The sequence below is a fragment of the Anomaloglossus baeobatrachus genome, chromosome 2, assembly GCF_048569485.1.
Source record: "Anomaloglossus baeobatrachus isolate aAnoBae1 chromosome 2, aAnoBae1.hap1, whole genome shotgun sequence".
In the NCBI taxonomy this organism is placed as follows: Eukaryota; Metazoa; Chordata; class Amphibia; order Anura; family Aromobatidae; genus Anomaloglossus; species Anomaloglossus baeobatrachus.
In genome coordinates this window covers 259,238,116-259,258,914 of record NC_134354.1, presented here as the reverse complement: position 1 = coordinate 259,258,914, position 20,799 = coordinate 259,238,116, and the positions used below count along the sequence as shown (strand labels likewise).

The 20,799-nt window shown below is 43.8% G+C and overlaps 1 protein-coding gene across 3 annotated transcripts in view; it reads left to right on the top strand.

The window, feature by feature from the left end:
* The window catches only part of USP49 (ubiquitin specific peptidase 49), a 120,280-nt gene that overhangs the window by 55,504 nt on the left and 43,977 nt on the right, over nucleotides 1-20,799 (top strand). For all 3 annotated transcript variants that reach the window (XM_075335786.1, XM_075335787.1, XM_075335788.1), the window contains one exon: nucleotides 13,785-13,989. In XM_075335786.1, the coding sequence (XP_075191901.1) occupies nucleotides 13,785-13,989 (205 nt within the window). The remainder of the gene's footprint in view (nucleotides 1-13,784; nucleotides 13,990-20,799) is intronic.

Sequence of the window (20,799 nt, the reverse complement as noted above, 5' to 3'; positions counted from 1 at the left end):
GCCCTAGTGAAATCCTTTTTTTTTTTTTTTTTTTTTTTTTTTTTGTTAATCTGCACTTGTCCGATTTATACGCTTGTGTGAGCGAATCCTTAAATTAATACTTTGAAGTACCTTTGAACGTATGACTGTATTCCCTGTATTCCGTTTTTTGGGGTAACAGTCTATCAGCATAGAACATCTAGAATTGCCAATCTAGTCCTTGCAGTTACTCCAAATCTGTCAAATTGCAAGTGTATCTCCTGTGTACTGCCCTCTTCAGGTCAACCCACAGATTTTCAATTGGTTTCAGATCTGGTCTCTGACTGGGCCGTTCCAAAACATTGATCTTTTGGCAAAGCCATTGTTTGTTTGTTTGTTTGTTTGTTTTTATGTGTAGGTATGCTCGGGCTTGTTGTCTTGCTGAAAGATGAAATTCTTCTTCAGCTTTCAGCAAAATACACTGGAACGGTTCGTAATTCCCTCCACCTAGATCAGTGTTTCACCAAATCTAGTCCTCAAGAGCCTTGTTTTTAGGATTCCCCTAGTATTGCACAGGTGATGATTTTAACACCTGTGCAATGCTAAGGAAATCCTAACAGCCTGCACAGTTGGTGGCTCTTGAGGCCTGGAGTTGGGGAACACTGACCTACACTAAAGCCTCGGATCCAGAAGCCTACTTAACTGTGGGTATGATGTTCTTTTTATGCTGTGCAGTGTTGCTTTTGCGTTAAATATACCTCTTAGAATATGTCCAGAAAGTTCAGCCTTGATCTCTTCAAACGTTTTCCCAAATGCTTTTGGCAAAACATAGTTGGGCTTGTATGCTTTTCTTTGTAAGGAAAGGCTTCTGTCTCTTGCTACCCCACCCCACAGGCTAGGCACATGAAGTATAAAATCAGTACTTGCCAGAAATTCCTGCAGCTCCTTTATTGTTGTAGACTTTTTTGGTGGCCTCCTGGACCAGTCTTCTTGTTCTCTTTTTAACTATTATTGAGGGACATCCAGTTCTAGATAATGTCACTGTTGTGTCAAATGTAAGATACTTATCTAATGCCTTACGTGAACTTATTATTACCCCCACCCCTGAATTGATTTGTTTCTCTCAATGGGTTTGTACAGATTGTGTGACAGGAGAAAAGTTCTGAAATTCTTCTTCTATGTATAATATATTTTTTTTTTTTACATGCCAGAATCATGACATTTTAACAATGGCATGTAGATTTTATATGCACTATATAATTGCACCAAGTTTTAAATGTGTATGACTGTCATCTTATTATTATTATCTTCCAGAATACTAGGAAATCTGCATTTCTAGTCAAAGTCCTGACAAATTCCCACCTACTAATTTGGGAAAGACTTTGCACAACTGTAGTAAAAATTCAGACATTACTACTTTACCAGTGAGCAAGTGTATGTAAAGCCCCCTGGAAAATTCTGAAGGAAAAAACTGGCCTTGGTAGCAGTGTCAGACTAGGGTGCCTAAGAGCCGACACAGCTACATTACTTGTTATCCCCTTTAGAGATGCATGTCTACTTAAAAAAAAGAGTTCTTCCATGTGCAAACAAATGCCTAAATAAAAAAGATGGAGAAAGCACTTCATAGAGCAAGCATCCATCTTAAATGATGGCCATCTTTTAGTGACAATACTCACTTTTTGGTGTTGTGGTTAGACCACACCTATACTCGCTTAGAAGATGAATCTGGGAGCTGCTGCAGTGACCCTGGCCCGGATCCAGTACAGGTCATTGATCAGAAGGAGTTCACTGTGGTGAAAAGGGTTTGGTTTGCCATGCTACTTTCAGGTGTATATTGAATAATGTGGACTACAAACACTTTTCTGATTTTAGTAGTGCTTTCTTTAATAAAAGGCAAGTAGACACATTTCAGTATCTGAACCAATTTCTTCAAGACTTTTTTTTTTTTTCTTTAAATATCTTTTTATTTCCTGCAACAAATGTCTATGTGTATGTCACAGGACAAGGATGGGTTAAAATGTTAGGTATTCAATCTGTAATGAAAACTAATCTTCTCTTAATAGCAGTGAGAACAAGTTATCTGAAAACAAACAATCCACTTTACTAATCCACTGAGCAAAATCCATATCATCAAGACCAATATAACAAGAATACAACATGCAAGGGACAAACACAACAACACCATGACCAGACCACACGTTACCACCATATAGTAGCCAAATAATACAACTATACTGATCATTAACAAAACCGCAGTACTAACATTAATGTTATCACACGATCTCTGTAGATACACGTAGTGTATTTGTATAGGTAAATATATATCAATTTACAAGTGCCATCTCTAATTTAAGCCATTCATTTTGGCTTTTCTTCATCTGGCAGAGACCACTGATTTCTTCCAGGAAAGACTCTCCTCTGAAGAATGTAATACACAGACCACTGTGCCTGATCACTTCTAGAGCGCACCCCCTCCCCCCTCCCTCATTTTTTCCTCCAGTTTTTACTATGGCCTAGATGAAGAAAAGTTCCATGGTGCTTCCCTGGTGGCCCTGCACAATAACCGTATCACAAAAATAAAATCTTTCAGAGTAGTGTGACCACCCTTACAGTAGAAATGTCCTACCACTATGACACCTATACATTATTAATATGTCCCAGTTTGTGGCTTCTGTATAATCGTAAAATTCCTCTTTGTGCCCCTATACAGTAGTAATGTCTTCCTTTTTCCTCAAACTCAGTAATACCCCCTTCCCTGTGGCACCCATACAATAGTAACATGCACCCAGTAAGATACGTGGCCACAATGAGGATATTTGTTAATGTTCCTTCAAATAGGCCACATATCGTGTAATGTCCCTCTCTATGGTTCCCATGCAGTATATTATACAGCATTGTTGTTCTCATTCAGTATAATGCCCCACTGTCGCTGCCATACAGTATAATGCCCCTGTGTGGCTCCCTTACAATTTCTAATTTCCCCCTCGGTGGTTTTTACTTGGCAATTTAAAAAAACTATTGCTCTTGCCTGTCTCCAGTCCCACGGTGAGCAGCTCCTCCTTTGTCCATTATCCACCACAGTTGGCACAGCACAGGGAGGTCATCGTGCTATCTGTGTAATGTCACTTGTTGTTGCCTGTCTCTCATAGACCGGTGGTTTGCATAATTATAGCGGGGCAGTAAGCCAGTGGCTCTCTGCTCTGAAGTACGTTTCAATTGGATAGGAGTTTGAAGAAGCCCATCCAACAAAAAATAGTGCAGGCAATAGTGCGCTCCTAATGCTCCAGTTGAAGTCATAGAGCCGCAGGGACCCACCAGGGGATTCTCCGGTGGGCTAATAGAAACACAGCCCTAACCAAGACTTAATTTGTATGCAACTGCTTTATATAATTATTTAAATGGCATTTAGGTGGCCATTGTAATGAATTTAGTGACAGATGTATCTTTAAAACATTTAAAGGGGTTGTCGGCTACTCCGGCTACTACCTCTTATTAAATTCTATATTCCCCAATGTAAAATTAAAACACTCTATACTCCCTTTACTGGTATTGTTCCAGCTATGTTGACACAGGGTCTCCTGAGGCTTCTGTGATCTGACATATAAGAATTGCAGCCACTTAGCAGGTGCTGATGGGCTGCTGTGCTTATTTCTTTCAGATGACCAAGGTTAGTCTGAAGGAAACGAGACCACAGTAGCTCAAATAGTGCCCCTGGCTGAAGGGCTCATACAGCATAACAGGGTCACTCTAGCAATGGGAGACCCAGTGCTTGTATGGGTGGTGAGTATATGTTATTTTTAGTTTTCATTAGGGTATAGAGTGTTTGTTTGTCCTTTTTAATTAGTCACTCCGTGTCCATTGGACCCCAAGCGAGAGAGCTTTCATCATTTTTCCGCAGGTACGGAAGGTAGGTGAAGACATGGTGAAAGTGGTATCCAGCTTTCGCTTGTGATATGCCATTGACAACTGAACTTACTATAATAAAATCATTACTTTATAACCTATGGAAACAAGTTTAATGTTTCCAATGTCAATGCCAATGTCTTAATGTTTTTTAAATATTGGAAATGAAGTAATGAATTTTATTATGGAAAATTCAGTTGTCCATGGCATATCACAATCGGAAGCTGGATACCACTTTCACCATGTCTTCATTACGTTACCAGTGAACTGGCTCAGGATCTATCCGTGTGCCGCACCCATAGCTGATTAGGACTTTCAATTCATGACTGGTGAGCTGATAATTTTATTTTTGTCCCTTAAGGTAGGAAGCCCTATGGTTCGGTAGCTTTCTAGTTTGAGTGCCACTCCTTCTTCAGCGCATAGCGAGACACGGCATCGACTACAAGTGCCACAGTGACCCCTCACGAAAAATAGTTCAAGTATTTTCACGTGAAAAATAGTTCCAAGTATTTTCACATGACTAACTCAATTTTAAGAAAGGGTTATCCTAGTAGTTGGTCACCTTTCACATCTTCGAGAAAAATCATGGATTATAGGCTCAGTGAAGGTAGCCTGTTAGGCGTTTCATGCTGCTCAAATCCTTGTGTGTACATAGGGAGAGACCTGTCCATTACCTTTCTTGGCACTAGGAATAGCCGGATGGGAGCAGTGGAATAATCTAGTTGGCGGCTATAGTCTTTGGCCGGATCTTTACATTATATTAGAATAATTGGCTGCAATTCATGTAGCCCACGGATTGAGCAGCATGAATCGCCTAAGAAGTTCACTTTAAACACAATTGCCTAAAAGCTGACAGTGTGTTGCAAAGTTGCATGAAGGTAATTTGACTTTTGAACCAATTGTGAAATGTGAAGGATTTTTCCCATTAAAACTGCGCTATTTTGTATACCAGGAGAAGCATACTCTGACTAAAGAAAACAAACAGGCAAGTGAGTTGGAACCTACCCCCCAGAAATAGCTACTTTTACTATGCAGTAAGGCTTTTGGGTCCTAATTTTTAAATCAGTATTTGTAAATCAAAATTAAGATAGCTTAGAAATTATGGAGTATGGACATGACAAATGCAGATAAAATGGATACAGTACTCTAAATACAAATTAAAGCAAAAATGTTCAAACTTATACAAACCTATAAATTCAAACCATCAGTCATTTGCATAAAGTATGTACGTATGAGTCGACATATATACATCTCACCAAATCATTCCAGAATAAACAAAATTTCAACCTAAGAGGCATCAATCTCCAGCTTTCCCAGTGAGCCTCTCAGCTTCTCCATGTGGTACCATGTTGAATCTTTAAAAGGTGTGACTATGTGAAATATCTCGTCTGTGGTACGATATGTCTCAAAAAAGGCCTTTCAATTTTTGAAATATTTACAGTAGATATCTGATCTTTTCTTTTTTCGGCATCCTGCCCCTCTAAGGGTGGCTTTACATGCTGCGATATCCGGCCCGATATCGCTAGCATGACTCCCGCCCCCCATCGTTTGTGCGCGACTGGCATATCGCTGCCTGTCGCGCACAAAATCGCGCACCCCCGCTACACATACCTGTCCTTTGACGTCACTGTGACCGGCGAACCGCCTCCTTTCTAAGGGGGCGGTCCGTTTGGCGTCACAGTGACGTCACTAAGCGGCCGCCCAATGTAAGCGGAGGGGCGGAGATGAGCGGGACGTAACATCCCGCCCATCTCCCTCCTTCCACATTGTGGCCGGAGGCAGGTAAGGAGATGATCCTCGTTCCTGCGGCGTCACATGTAACGATGTGTGCTGCTGCAGGGATGAGGATCAACTTCGCCCCTGCGACAGCAGCGATAATTGGGAGTGGACCCCCATGTCAACGAGGAGCGATTTTGGACGTTTTTGCAACGATCCAAAATCGCTCCTAGGAGTCACACGCTACGACATCGCTACAGCGGCCGGATGTGCGTCACAAAATCCGTGACCCCAACGAGATCGCTGTAGCGAAATCGTAGCGTGTAAAGCTCCCTTAATTGCAGTAAATGTTTCATTTGTTCTACGAATTCGTTAAGCGAAGGAGTAGGAGGATAAAGCCAGTGGTTAAGTAATAATAGCCTTTTTGAGAGCAGCAGCACATGGGGGAGACGAGGCGGAAAGTGTCGGCCACTCGTTCTCTCATTATTTCCTACCAATAGTGAATCAGAACCAAGGTATGCGTTAGAGTGAGCTTTAGGGACCATATAGTTTCAATACATTTAGGAATCATCTCCCAAAATTCTGTTGACCGTGGGCACAACCATAAGCCATGAAACAAATTGGTAGAGGGAGTTTTACATTTCGGGCATTGAGTGATCCTGTCTGGTTTAAGAGGGGTAGCCGGAAGGTTGAAAGCATAGATGGCTCTATGCATGATTTTATTTTGTGTCTCCCTCTATCAATCCACCCATCCCTTGGACTGGAAAGACGTTTTGTGGAGCCAGAACATTGATCAAATGGTGTGAACAGACCAGCATTTCTGGTTGGAGCAAGAAGTCTGTGGCTGTTCCCTTTTCTTATTTCAATATTCGAAAGTGGTACAAATACTTCCATTCTAATTTCATATTATGTTTTCTACGAGGGCCTGCTGATAAGTCTTTGGCTTTGTGATCTTTTTTGTTTCTATGGTAACGAATGTTACATCACATGAAAGCTTTGTGTCTAATTATATGTATATACATACATATGTATAATATATGTATGTATATGTTTTCAAAATTTTGTTTGTTGCTTATGGCAACAGTGTCATACACAAGCGGGAAAACAAAATGGCAGCGTCTAATGCAATAGCCACAGCAACTGAGAGCAGAGGAGTGATAAAATTCTTGTTTCTGCAAGGAATGTCCACAAAGGATATTTATGGTGGTATGTTGCAGAGATTGGGGGATCAATGCCCTCCATATTCTACAGTTAAGAAATGGGTTGCCAAATTTAAAACTGGCCACTTCAGCACCAATGACGAGGAACATCCTGGGCGACCGAGAATGGTTGTCCTTCTAGAGATCGTCGATGCTGTGCACAACCTCATACTGGAGAAACAAGAATTTTAGCTAAAGCAATAGAAGACATCATGGGGATTTCCCATGAACGTGTTTTGTCATTATCCATAAACATTTGAACATGAGGCGGCTACAGTGCCTTGCGAAAGTATTCGGCCCCCTTGAATTTTTCAGCCTTTTCCCACATTTCAGGCTTAAAACATAAAGATAAAAATGTTAACGTTATGGTGAAGAATCAACAACAAGTGGGACACAATTGTGAAGTTGAAGTTATTGCTTATTTTAAACTTTTTTTAAAAAAAAAAAAAAGAAAAGTGGGGCGTGCAATATTATTCGTCCCCTTTAAGTTAATACTTTGTAGTGCCACCTTTTGCGATTACAGCTGCAAGTCGCTTGGGGTATGTCTCTATCAGTTTTGCACATCGAGAGACTGAAATTCTTGCCCATTCTTCCTTTGCAAATAGCTCGAACTGAGTGAGGTTGGATGGAGAGTGTTTGTGAACAGCAGTTTTCAGCTTTTTCCACAGATTCTCGATTGGATTCAGCTCTGGACTTTGACTTGGCCATTCTAACACCTGGATACGTTTATTTGTGAACCATTCCATTGTAGATTTTGCTTTATGTTTTGGATCATTGTCTTGTTGGAAAACAAATCTCCGTCCCAGTCTCAGGTCTTTTGCAGACTCCAACAGGTTTTCTTCAAGAATGGCCCTGTATTTGGCCCCATCCATCTTCCCATCAATTTTAACCATCTTCCCTGTCCCTGCTGAAGAAAAGCAGGCCCAAACCATGATGCTGCCACCACCATGTTTGACAGTGGGGATGGTGTGTTCAGGGTGATGATCTGTGTTGCTTTTACGTCAAACATATCCTTTGGCATTGGGCCCAAATAGTTCAATTTTGATTTCATCTGACCAGAGCACCTTCTTCCACATGTTTGGTGTGTCTCCCAGGTGGCTTGTGGCAAATTTTAAACAACACTTTTATAGATATCTTTGAGAAATCGCTTTCTTCTTGCCACTCTTCCATAATGGCCAGATTTGTGCAGTGTACGACTGACTTGTTGTCCTATGGACAGACTCTTCCACCTCAACTGTAGATCTCTGCAGTTCATCCAGAGTGATCATGGGCCTCTTGGCTGCATCTCTGATCAGTCTTCTCCTTGTTTGAGAGGAAAGTTTGGATGTATGGCCAGGTCTTAGTAGATTTGCAGTGGTATGATACTCCTTCCATTTCAATATGATCATTTGCAAAGTGCTCCTTGGGATGTTTAAAGTTGTTGAAATTGTTTTGTAACCAAATCCGGCTTTCAACTTCTCCACAACAGTATCACATACCTGCCTGTTGTGTTCCTTGGTCTTCATGATGCTATCTGTGCTTTAAACAGAACACTGAGACTATCACAGAGCAGGTGCATTTATACGGAGACTTGATTATACACAGGTGGATTATATTTGTCATCCTCAGTCATTTAGGACAACATTGGATCAATCCTCAATGAACTTCTGGAGTGAGTTTGCTGCACTGAAAGTAAAGGGGCCGAAATAATATTGCACGACCCAATTTTCTGTTATTATTATTTATTTATTAAAAAAAAAAAAAATAAAGTTTAACATAAGCAATAAATTTAGTTCAACTTCACAATTGTGTCCCACTTGTTGCTGATTCTTCACAATAACATTCAAATTTTTATCTTTATGTTTGAAGCCTTAAATGTGGGAAAAGGTTGAAAAATTCAAGGGGTCCGAATACTTTTGCAAGGCACTGCAAAGTGGGTCCCCAAATGTTTGACAACAGATCAGAGAAGCATGCGAGTGAAAACTTCCCGGTCCATTTGTCAGTGTTTCCGGACTGATAAGTACCGTATTCCAAAAATTTGGGAGGAAAATGAGGGGTGCGTCTTAAAATCCGAATATAGCCTACCGGTGGGGCTGTCTGTGCGGGCTTCCGGGTGCGTGTGGGCATCCGGGTGCCTGTGGCTGCGTGCTGCCTCTCTGTCCCGGCCGCCAGCTGCTTCTCTGTGCGGGCGGGCGGCCTGCGGTGGCTGTGCGGCGGTTCTTCCAGTGTGTCTGCGGTCCAATTTCAAATGATGGTGCCGGGTGTCAGTGCGTATGCAGATGGAGCTCTCATCCAAGAGCTCCATCTGTGCACGCGCCGCTCCGGGCGCCATTACTTGAATCGGGACCGCGGACACAGTGGGACACACCGCACCGGCCTGCTCCACCACTGAGCCGTCGCCGCCGCTGCCAGCACTGAGCCGTCACCGCCGCTGCCACCACTGAGCCGCCACTGCAGCTGTGCCTACTGACCCGCCGCTGCTACCACTGACCGCCGCTTCCAGCGCAACCTCTGCCTCCTGTGACCCCGCTTCACCACCACTGCTGCCCCCTTTTGGTAAGACAACACCACCGGAGTATAAGACTGACCCCATTTTTTTTTTTTACCTTTTTTTTTAGCTCTAAATTTGGGGTGTGTCTTCTAATCCGGTGCATCTTATAAAACGAAAAATACGGTACTTCCTGGATCGACTGGTCACTATGGAGGAGATCTGGATTTATTTGTATGACCCTGAAAACAAGGATCAGTCAAGAGTGGAGGCATAGTGGTTCTCCTCATCCAAAGAAGTTCAGGCTGCAAAAATCAGCCACTAAGGTGATGGCATCTGTGTTCTGGGATAAGGAGGGCGTGCTGCTAGTGGACTACCTTCAAAAGGGTTCAACCATCAATGCAAGGTATTACATTGAACTATTGGACTAATTGAAGGCAGCTCTGAAGGCAAAAAGGTGCGGCAAGCTGTTCAAAGGAATCTTGTTCCTGCAAGACAACGCCTCCGCTCACACAGCAACCATAGAAAAACTGGCAGAGCTGGGCTTCCAGCTGGTTGACCACACATACACATACACCAGATCTAGCTCCCTCTAACTATCATTTGTTTCCAAACCTGAACAAACGCCTCAAGGGTACCAAATTTCACACCATTTCTGATGCAATGGCTGCTATGGATGCCTGGATTGAGGCACATCCAAAATCCTTCTTTTTGCTAGGCTTACAGAACTTAGAAGACCAATGTAAGAAGTGTGTTGACATTAGTGAAGAGTATGTGGAATAAATGTAAAGTTTCATCATCCTATCTCGTTTCTTTCTGGGTAAAGCCAAAGACTTATTAGCAGCACCTTGTTTGTAGTTTTGCTTTTAGACTGGAAACTACCCAAAATACTGTCATATGAAAATGGCTTAAGGAAAATCTATATAAAAGTGTGTCTTTACAAATCATGATGCATTGAGCAAACAACATCTGGTCTTTACATGATTATCAGAAATTATTTATTTCTATAGTGCCACCATATTCCCTGCACACTTACAAATCGGAATGGACATGTAGAGACAATATAAGACCTTAAGGCCCTGTCACACACAGAGATAAATCTTGTCACCGCTCCTGCTCCACGTGAGTATTCCGCTCCCCTTGCAGCCCGTGCGAGCTCCCGCGATGGCCCCTGCGCGCTCCCGTTATGGCCCCTGCCCGTGCCCCCCCACGATCTGACCCCCCACGCCCCGATCTGCCCCCCGACATCCCGATCTGCTTCCCGACATCCCGATCTGCTCCCCCTGCGATCGATCTGCCTGCCTCCTCTGTGATCTCTATTCTTCTTCCTTCCTTCTGCCTTTGCTTCTCCGCTATCCCCCTCTGCTCTCCCCCCCCCCCACTCCCCATCTGCTCTCCCCCCTCCCCATCTGCTCTCTTCCTCCCCCCTCTGCTCTCCCCTCGACATCCACTTACCTGCCTTCACCGGGTTGTCCGAGGTCTTCACTGGCCCGATCACATCTGCCTCCATCGCTGGGTCCTTCTTCCTGGGTCTTCTGCTGATCTGTTCAGCGTCCTGCCTGCTGCTCCTGTAGAGCTGTCTATCTCGCTTGCCTTCTGTTCCTCCTGCAGTTCTTCTGGTAAGTGATCCTCCTGCTAATCCTCTGGGTACTGTGAGTATAACTTTTTTTTTCTGTATCCCCTGTCCATTTTTACACCTAATCCGTCCGTGCGGCCCGCCGAGCACTGATCAGGGATGCACATAACGTATCTGCATCTGTGGTCATTCTTCAGCGGGACTTTTTTTTTCCCGTATCCCCGATGCTTTTTTGTATCGCATCCATCCGTGTGTCCCGCCGAGCGCTGATCAGGGATGCACATAACGGATCTGCATCCCTGCTCAATTTTTGGCGTGACTTTTTTTTTTTTTTCCGTATCCCCGACGCTTTTTATATCTTTGAACGTGCGTCCTGCAGCGGCTGATCAGTGCACCGCGTCTGTGCGTTTGAAAAGTCAAATGGCGTTCCTTCTCTTCTGAGCCCCGCCATGCGCCCAAACAATTTATTTCCACCACATTAAAGGGATCTGCGTACTCAGGAAAAATTGCACAATACGTGATACCGTTGTAAAAAAAAAAAGCTACCTGGTTGATGCAAAAATTTTGTGGTTAAAAAAAATTTCATGGTTCAACGTTCTCAACTTCTGTAGAGCCCCTGGGGGTACAAGGGGCTCACCAAACATCTATATGAATTCCTTGAGGGGTCTAGTTCCAAAATGGCGTAATTTGTGGGGGAGCTCCACTGTTTAGGCACCATAGGGGGTCTCCAAACGTGACATGGCGTCAGCTAATGATTCCAACCAATTTTGCTGTCAAATGGTGCTCCTTCTTTTCTGAGCCCCGCCATGCGCCCAAACAATTACTTTCCACCACATATGAGGTATCGCCGTACTCAGGAGAAATTGCACAATACGTTTTATGGTACATTTTTTCCTGATACCCTTGTGAAAAAAAAGCTACCTAGTTGAAGCAACAGTTTTGTGGTAAAAAAAAAATTAATTATTTTCACGGCTCAACGTTATAAACTTATGTGAAGCCACCAGGAGTTCAAAGTGCTCACCAAACATCTAGACAAATTATTTGTGGGCTCTAGTTTCCAAAATAGGGTCACTTGTGGGGGAGCTCCATTGTTTAGGCACCTCAGGGGGTCTTCAAACCCAACATGGCGTCCGCTAATGAGTGCAGCTAATTTTGCGTTCTAAAATTCAAATGGCGCTCCTTCCCTTCCGACCTCTGCCGTGCGCCCAAACAATTGATTTTTACCACATATGGGGTATCAGCGTACTCAGGAGAAAATGCACAATAAATTGTAGGGTGCACTTTCTCTTTTCTCCTTTGTGAAAATGAAAATTTTATGGCTAAAGTAACATTTTTGTGTTAAAAAGTAAAATTTACTGGATACTGAGGTGTTGAGGATGGTGACGAAGGCTTGTTTGGCAAGATGAAGGGCAGAGTTGTATGTTTTGAGCATAAATTTATAATGGACAAAGTCTCTTGGCACGAGGTGTTTTTTTTTTTTTTTTTTGTTTCGTTTTGTTTTTTTTGTCCAGATGTCCCGTACATTTAGAGCACTGCTGAAGGAAACATATGTGCCAGGTTTGTGTCATGTTGTTCTGTATGAAGGGCAGGAACTGACATGCAATTGTTGCAAGAGGTCCTTCCACCTTCAAAGTAGGTGGAATTATGCATTGTCATGGGTTCTTAGGATATGTTCACACAGAGCATCTTGAGATGCGTTTATGGCTCCCAAAAAAGGCACCCGTGGCAAAGAGGAATCAAAACGCATGCGTTTTTGACAATTTTAACCGCATTTTGCCCAATGCATTTTTTAAGTTAAATCTATTGACTGGAAGGGCTCAAAAAACGCTGGAAAAACGCAAAAGGAATTGACATGCTGCACCTTCAAAAACGCAGCCAAGATGCAGCCAAAAAACCATGCTCCATGTGGACAGTAAAATATAAACCTCATAGACACTGCTGGGGGGAGGAAATGCATGCATTTTGATGCATTTTTGTGACCTCAAAAACGCAGTAAAAGATGTCCTGTTTAAAGGGAACCTGTCACCTAAAATATGTGTTCTGAGCTATCAGCAGACGCATGTGTGCCCTAATTACACCTTCCTACACATCCCTGTGTTATAAAATTGCATAATATGAAAGTAATAAAAAACGTTTTATTACCTTCATATTTCCTATGTAAATAGCAGGGAATATGGTCACAGGGGCGGCGCCTTGCCCTGCATACTTTCCGTGGTATCATGCCCCTGTGGGTGTGATACCATGGAGTCACATGAGCAACGTCACCGTCGCTCATTCTATCCTGCGTGCATTGTGGCAGGCTTCGTTTCCGGGTGTTCACGCGCCGGCTTCAGACGCGCACTGCGCATGCGCAGTGCGCGTCTGAAACTGACAAGGAGAACCCGGAAGAGAAGCCTGCCACAATAGTAAGTGTAAACGTGCGCAGGATAGAATGAGCGACGGTGACGTTGCTCAAGTGACTCCATGGTATCACGCCCATGATGACCATATTCCCTGCTATTTACATAGGAAATATGAAGGTAATAAAACGATTTTTATTACTTTCATATTATACAATTTTATAACACAGGGATGGGTAGGGAGGTGTAATTAGGGCACACATGCATCTGCTGATAGGTCAGAACGCATATTTTAGGTGACAGGTTCCCTTTAAGCAGATATAGGGTTGGCCTGAAGGGTGGCACACAACCACCACATGTAGGAATATGGAGTGGAAAAGTCTATCTGTATGGACTTTTAAAGAAGAGAAGTGAGGGTACTGGGGGATGACCTGAAAAACACATTTTTGATGACTGAAACAGACCATTGCACACCTCAAACTGATTCTGTACTAACCATATCCATTTTTTTATGGAAGCCTAAAAAATGTCAGATATGATTGTCCTAATGTGTGTAGTTTACGTATCCTATAACATCTTGGGAAAGTAAATTTCATAGTTGATACTACTTTTTTTTTATTTTGCAGGTTACATGTTTGACTTGTAGTTATAAGTCTGACACAGTGGAACCTTTCTGGGACTTGTCTCTGGAATTCCCAGAGCGTTATCATTGTCTGGAAAAGGGGATTCCTCCAGTCACTACTACTGAGTGCACTCTTACAGAAATGCTGGCCAAGTTCACAGAGACTGAAGCACTGGAAGGAAGAATATATGCCTGTGACCAGTGTAACAGTGAGTGGCCTACAAATGCTTCCCCTAGTTCTTACTGAATCACTGATCGTTTGCTTTGTAAACCTAATTCTTCTCAAAATTTTCCATAGTCGGCATGTACAACAAAAAAATAGCGTGGTACTGTGTGAGCTCGTAAATGAAAGTGATGGTTAATGTTTGTCACAGAAGACCAATCTAAAAGGTTGCTGATTAAATAATAAAGATATCACTCATATATTATATTTGTAGGTTTTTAGGGCACAACAGCCTTTTCAAGCCAATATAGAAATGAATGACCGACTGAGAAACGCACAAGACTTACCGGTGCTTTCATATTTGCTGTTTTCAGTTTTTTGACATGTATCTCCTTACCAGATCCATGATTGAAATCTGAGGCCTACAATTCGATTTCTGCTACTGATTTAGAGCAGATACAAACAAAGGTAATCCCAGTCATCATCCTTTGGGATTAATCCCAGGAATTTCCACAAGAAATAAGTAGTATGCTAGTTATTTCTGCTGCAGTTTTGCCAATGGATTTTAGGCAAAATTCAGTGTGGAATCTGTGCCGACATTCAACATGATTAAATAATCCTAAGGCTGTGGGCTGTGTACGGGACCCAAAACCATTTCCACAATCGTGCATAAATAAAGTTTAAAATATTAAATAATTGAGACTAACCCCAATAATTATATATTATTTTTTTTTATTTTTATTTTTTTTCTTTTTCTAAAAGTAGACACCTGGAACATTGTCAACATGCCACTCAGGACTTTGACGTAAAGCTGGATGAAAGTGCATGTGTGCAAGTAAAGTTAACAAAAAAAATATGCATAAAAATGTACCGTATATGAGTGGCTAAAAGTGTGACTCAAACCTACATACCAGATAGGCTTATGTCTACACTTTTATATATCTTTCTAAAATCCTAAGACCTAAAGATGCCAAAAGTCGGGTTTTGCACTGTAAAATTCAAATCTAGCATGCATCACTATATAGCAATAAGTTTGGAATGCTTTTACATATCACCTGGATTCTGAGATTTAGGTTTTGTTGTTGGTTTTTCTCCATTACCCTTTCCGTATTTTTCGGACCATCAAATGCACTTAAGTTTTAGGGGAGGAAAATGGGGAAAAAAAATGGAAGCAAAGATATGTGGTCATGATACACTGTTATGGGGGTAATGTCCCCCAATTCTTTACTATTGTCCCCCATCCTGGCCCCCTTCCAGATATATACTATATGCCCCCCTCCCGCTGCCTTAGTACATATGATCCCCACCCTGGTATATATGTTCACCGTCATGGACCCATCCTGATGTATAAATAATTATTTGATACACTCCTGATTTTGAAAGTTTTCCCACCTACAAAGAATGAAGAAGTCTGTAATTTTTATCATAGGTCCTCTTTAACTGTGACACAAGAATACATTTTTTTTTATTTTTTTTTCAAGAAAATCACATTGTATGATTTTTAAATAATTTACTTTTTATTGCGCAATACGTATTTGACACAATAGAAAAACAAAACTTAGTATTTGGTACAGAAACCTTTGTATGCAATTAGAGTTCAGGAGTTTCCTGTAGTTGCGCACGCTGCAGCAGTAATTTTGGCCCACTCTTCCATACAGAGCTTCTCCAGATCTTTCAGATTTCGGGGATGTCATTGGGCAACAGAGTTTTAGCTCCCTCTAAAGATTTTCTATTTGGCTCTCGTCTGGAGACTGGCTTGGCCACTCCAAGATATTGAAATGCTTCTAACGGAGCCACTCCTTAGTTGCCCTGGCTGTGTGTTTCTGCTCATTGTCATGCTGGAAGAACCAGCCACGACCCACCTTCAATGCTCTTAAGGTACGGTCACACTAACCAACATCGCTAGCAACATCGCTGCTGAGGCACAACTTGCTAGCGATGTTGTTGTGTGTGACATCCAGCAACAATCTGGCCCCTGCTGTGAGGTTGTTGCTGAATGTCCTGGACCATTTTTTAGTTGTTGCTCTTACATAGTTACTTAGTTACATAGTTACTAAGGTTGAAAAAAGACCTAGGTCCATCTAGTTCAACCTTCCTCCACCAGTTCTACATTTGGTCACTAAGTCATTTATAACCAACAATGTTGTGTGTAGTGAGGAAATCATCCAGCCCTTTTTTGAAAGCTGTTATGGTATCTGCCATTACTACCTCTTGTGGTAGGGCATTCCACAGTCTGACTGCTCTAACTGTAAAGAACCCTTTCCTATTTAGCTGTCGGAATCGCTTTTCTTCCACTCGCAGTGAATGCCCCCTGGTCCTTAGTATTGTCTTCGGAAGAAATAAGTCATGTGCCAGTCCTTTATATTGACCACACATATATTTATACATATAAATGAGATCTCCTCTGAGACGTCTTTTTTCTAAGCTAAACATATCTAACTTTTTCAACCTGTCGTCATATGGGAGGCCTTCCATTCCTTGTAGTAGTCTAGTTGCCTGCCTTTGAACTGACTCTAACTTCTGAATGTCCTTTTTAAAATGTGGTGCCCAAAACTGAATCCCATATTCCAGATGTGGCCTTACAAGTGATTTATAGAGGGGTAACAATACGTTGGGATCACGGGATCTAATCTCTCTTTTTATACACCCTAGAATCTTGTTTGCTTTTGCAGCTGCTGCTTGACATTGAGTGCTGCTGCTCAGCTTATTTGTAATGAGGATACCCAAGTCCTTCTCCTGTTCTGTAGTCCCGAGTTTACTTCCATTTAATGTATACGCAGCTATAGGATTACTCCGTCCTAGGTGCATTACTTTACATTTATCAACATTAAATCTCATTTGTCAAGTATCTGCCCATTCTGACATCTTATCCAGATCTTTTTGTAATATTATACTATCAAGGTCAGTTTTTAATATCCTACATAGTTTGGTGTCATCAGCAAAGACTGACACTGTACTATCAATCCCATCCACAAGGTCATTAATAAAGAGCTTAAAAAGAATTGGTCCTAGCACAGATCCCTGCAGCACCCCACTGCTGACTATGGCCCATTTAGACAATGTTCCATTTATGACTACTCTTTGTTTCCTATCTTTTAGCCAATTCCTTACCCAGTTGCATATAGTTTCCCCTAGTCCTTGCTTCTGGAGCTTTAGTATAAGGCTATTATGTGGTACAGTATCAAATGCCTTTGCAAAGTTCAAATAAATCACATCAGCTGCATTACCAATATCCAGGTTTGCACTTACCCCCTCATAGAACCCCAACAGGTTGGTTAGACACGATTTATCTTTCATGAATCCATGCTGTCTGTCAGTTATTATATTATTTTCTGCAACATATTTTTGCATGTCATCCCTTAAAATGCCCTCAAAAACTTTGCATACTACTGATGTCAGGCTTACTGGACGGTAGTTGCCTGGATCTACCCTCTTACCTTTCTTAAATATCGGTACCACATCAGCAATCCTCCAATCCTGAGGCACCAACCCTGTCTAAAAGTCTAAAAAGATAAGATACAGCGGTCTGTCAATTACGGAGCTCAATTCCCTCAATATTCGTGGATGAATGCCATCTGGCCCTGGGGATTTGTCAATGTTTAATTTACTCAGACGTAGGCGTACTTCTTCTTGTGTTTAATTATATCGGGTGGTGAACTTTGATTTTTCACTTGTTGAATGATGCCTGGTACAGTCAGTTCCTTGGTGAACACAGAAGAGAAATGCCTATTTAATATCTGTCTTTTGTTTGTCCTCTATAACTAACTTGTTATTATATTTTAAGGGGCCAATACTATCCTTTGTTTTCCTTTTGGCATTAATGTATTTATAAAAGATTTTGGGATTTATTTTAATGTCATTAGCGATTTTTGTTTCAGTAGCTAGTTTTGCTTGTTTGATTTCTTTTTTTGCATTGCCTATTGATATCTTTATACTCCTGAAATGCTATTTCTGTATTCTCAGCCTTCAAGATTTTAAACGCCCTTTGTTTTTGTTTTATTATACTTTGTACAGTCTTATTTCTCCATAGTGGTTTCCTTTTATTCCGGGACATTTTATTACCAGAGGGTATAAGTTTTTTACAGGACTCTAGCAGTATATCCTTAAACTTTCCCCATTTATGTTCAGTATCCCCAGTTACCATGACTTTGTCCCAATCTACACATTTAAGCTCTTCCCTTAATTTGTTGAAATCAGCTTTCCTAAAATTCCAGGTTTTTGCATTTCCCCTTTGAAATGTTTTATTGAATATTACGTTGAAGCTTACCATATTATGATCGCTGGTGCCCAAGTGCTCCCGGACCTGTAGATCTGAAATTGTATCCGGTCTATTTGACAGGACCAAATCTAGCAAATTATCTCCCCTGGTCGGTTCATCTACCATCTGAGAGAGGTAATTGTCTTGAATGGTAGATAAGAATTTACAGCTTTTAGCACAACCAGAAGATTCTATGTCCCACTGTATGTCTGGATAGTTGAAATCCCCCATAATAAGAACCCGATTATTATTATTAGCTGCCTTTTGAATTTGTTCCAGCATTTCACCCTCTATTTGTTCAGGTATGTTAGGAGGCTTATAGCAAACTCCAATTAGCATTTCTCTGTCGTTTCATTGGGGGACACAGGACCATGGGTTATGCTGCTGTCACTAGGAGGCTGACACTAAGTAAACAGAAAAAGTTAGCTCCTCCCCAGCAGTATAACCCCTGAGCCGGAGGCGGGCTCAATCAGTTTTTTGCTTAGTGTCGTAGGAGGCTGATGTGGGCCGTCTGGGCCCCCTTCAGCCACTTGATTTTTTGCGTTATTTTTTTCATTTTTTCTCGGCGACGCTCGTCGCTCTCATCTGTGGTAATTTTCTTTTTCTGCAGGTATCTTTTCTCTACCTCAGCTCTCGCAGCCCGTGTGGGTACCGCTCCCCTAGGTCGCAGAGGCTTGAGTTGTCGGGCCCTCTCCCCCGTCCAATTCCACGGTACCACTCCCCGGTTGGCACGCGGGGCTGAATTTTTCTGGGCACCCCTATTCACCCTGCGGTACCACCCCAAAGGGTCGCAAGGGGCATACAGCAGGGACTGGACCTCCGCAGCGCATCTGGAGTTTTTGGATGGGGCCCGCAACGCTGCTACATTTAGGGGCTTCCACCCCAATGGCGTCCAACTCCCTGCCTTCTTCAGCCTGCTTCCAGGTGCCCGCAGCCATTCCTTCGCTGAGCGGAGCACACAGGAGCATGTGCAGAGTCTCAGCCTGCACACTGGACAGCGCGCCGCGGATCAGGTAGGACCCCTACCTTCCCCCCCCCTCGGACGGCTGCAGAAATTGAGGCCCCGGTCTGGGCCTACTCGCCGGACTCCCCCGCTGCGTCCGTGGAGCTCCCTGCCGGCTCCGAGGTCGGGCGGCCCCGCATCGCTGCTGCGCCGCCGCCGCTTGCGGCCGGGTCCGCCGGCGCTGCCCCTGTACCTTTTAACAGCGCCTCCTGAGGTTGGCTCCGCCGGCGCTGCATCTGTCCGCAATGGCACCTCCGCTCGGCCACTGTCCTCGGTCCCCCAGGCCCCGTCCTCGGCGTGCCCAGGCCGCATCCCGCACGGCGCGCCGAGGATCCTCTCCGCCGCCGCCTGCGGTCGGGTCCGCCGGCGCGGCCTCTGCCCGCGACGGTCCCTCTGCTTGGGCCCCGTCCTCGGCGTGCCCAGGCCGCATCCCGCACGGCGCGCCGAGGATCCTCCCCGCCGCCGCCTGCGGCCGGGTCCGCCGGCGCGGCCTCTGCCCGCGACGGTGCCTCTGCTTGGGCCCCGTCCTCGGCGTGCCCAGGCCGCATCCCGCACAGCGCGCCGAGGATCCTCTCCGCCGCCGCTGCGGCCGGGTCCGCCGGCGCGGCCTCTGTCCGCCCCGGCACCTCCAAAATTTAGTCCCCGGCTTCGGCCCTGTCCTCGGCGTCCCCAGGCCCGCCTCCCGCACGGCGCTATTGGACGCCGGCCTCTCCGTTCCCGCCCTCGGCCGTGCTCCAGGCATCACTTGGGGGGTGGGGGATATTTTTTTTCCCGCTCACAGCGTCCATTTTAAATAAAGAGAGAAAGAAAAAAAAAAAAAAGAGAATGGGAATTTATTCCAGACTACTAGTCTGGGTTTACTGAGGCCTCAGCGTCACCTTATTTTTCCGGGGGAGAGACTAAAACTCACTTTTCTTAGTGGATATTTTTTATTTTAGGTCGATTTTTATTAAAAATTTTACATACATGAGTTTTTTGCACCTTAACTCCTACAGTACTTTCGGGCACTTGTTTTGCTTCACCTTTTTTATATCGCGCTCCCAGCTCGAGTTTTTAGTTTAGTCCCCTCCGGCGGGTTAATGCCCTGTCTCAGGTCATAGATCCCCTCGCCGCCGGCCCTCGGCTTCGCGCGCATGCGCTGCGTCCCCGGCCAATACTCGGTTATACCTTCCATAGGTCTAGCGCAATCCCCTTGGGGAGGTGAGTCTCGTACCAGGGACCTTTCCTATGCTAGAAGCGGACCCGACAGGTCTCGTCTTTTGTGGCCCCCCTGTTTTCCACCTTATTCCCCAGGTCCAGACTGCTTTTTCTCCGGCAGTCTTCCGACCTCTCGGGTGATGGCCCAGGCTTTCCACCTCTGCTGGACTCCGAGCAGGACCTGGATGTTTTGGCGCATGTCTAAAGGCCTGCTGGAATTGGTGAGTCAGGCCGTAAGGCTACGGACAGCCCCCTTATCTCCATGCACGCAGGTCCCCCTTAAGTCATTTGGAGCGGACCCTGCTCAGACGACATCCAGAGCTTGCTGAGTTACCGCGTGCTCACAGTCAACTGCCATACACGAAGTTTACCAGCGGTAAGTCTAGTCATCGTCTTTA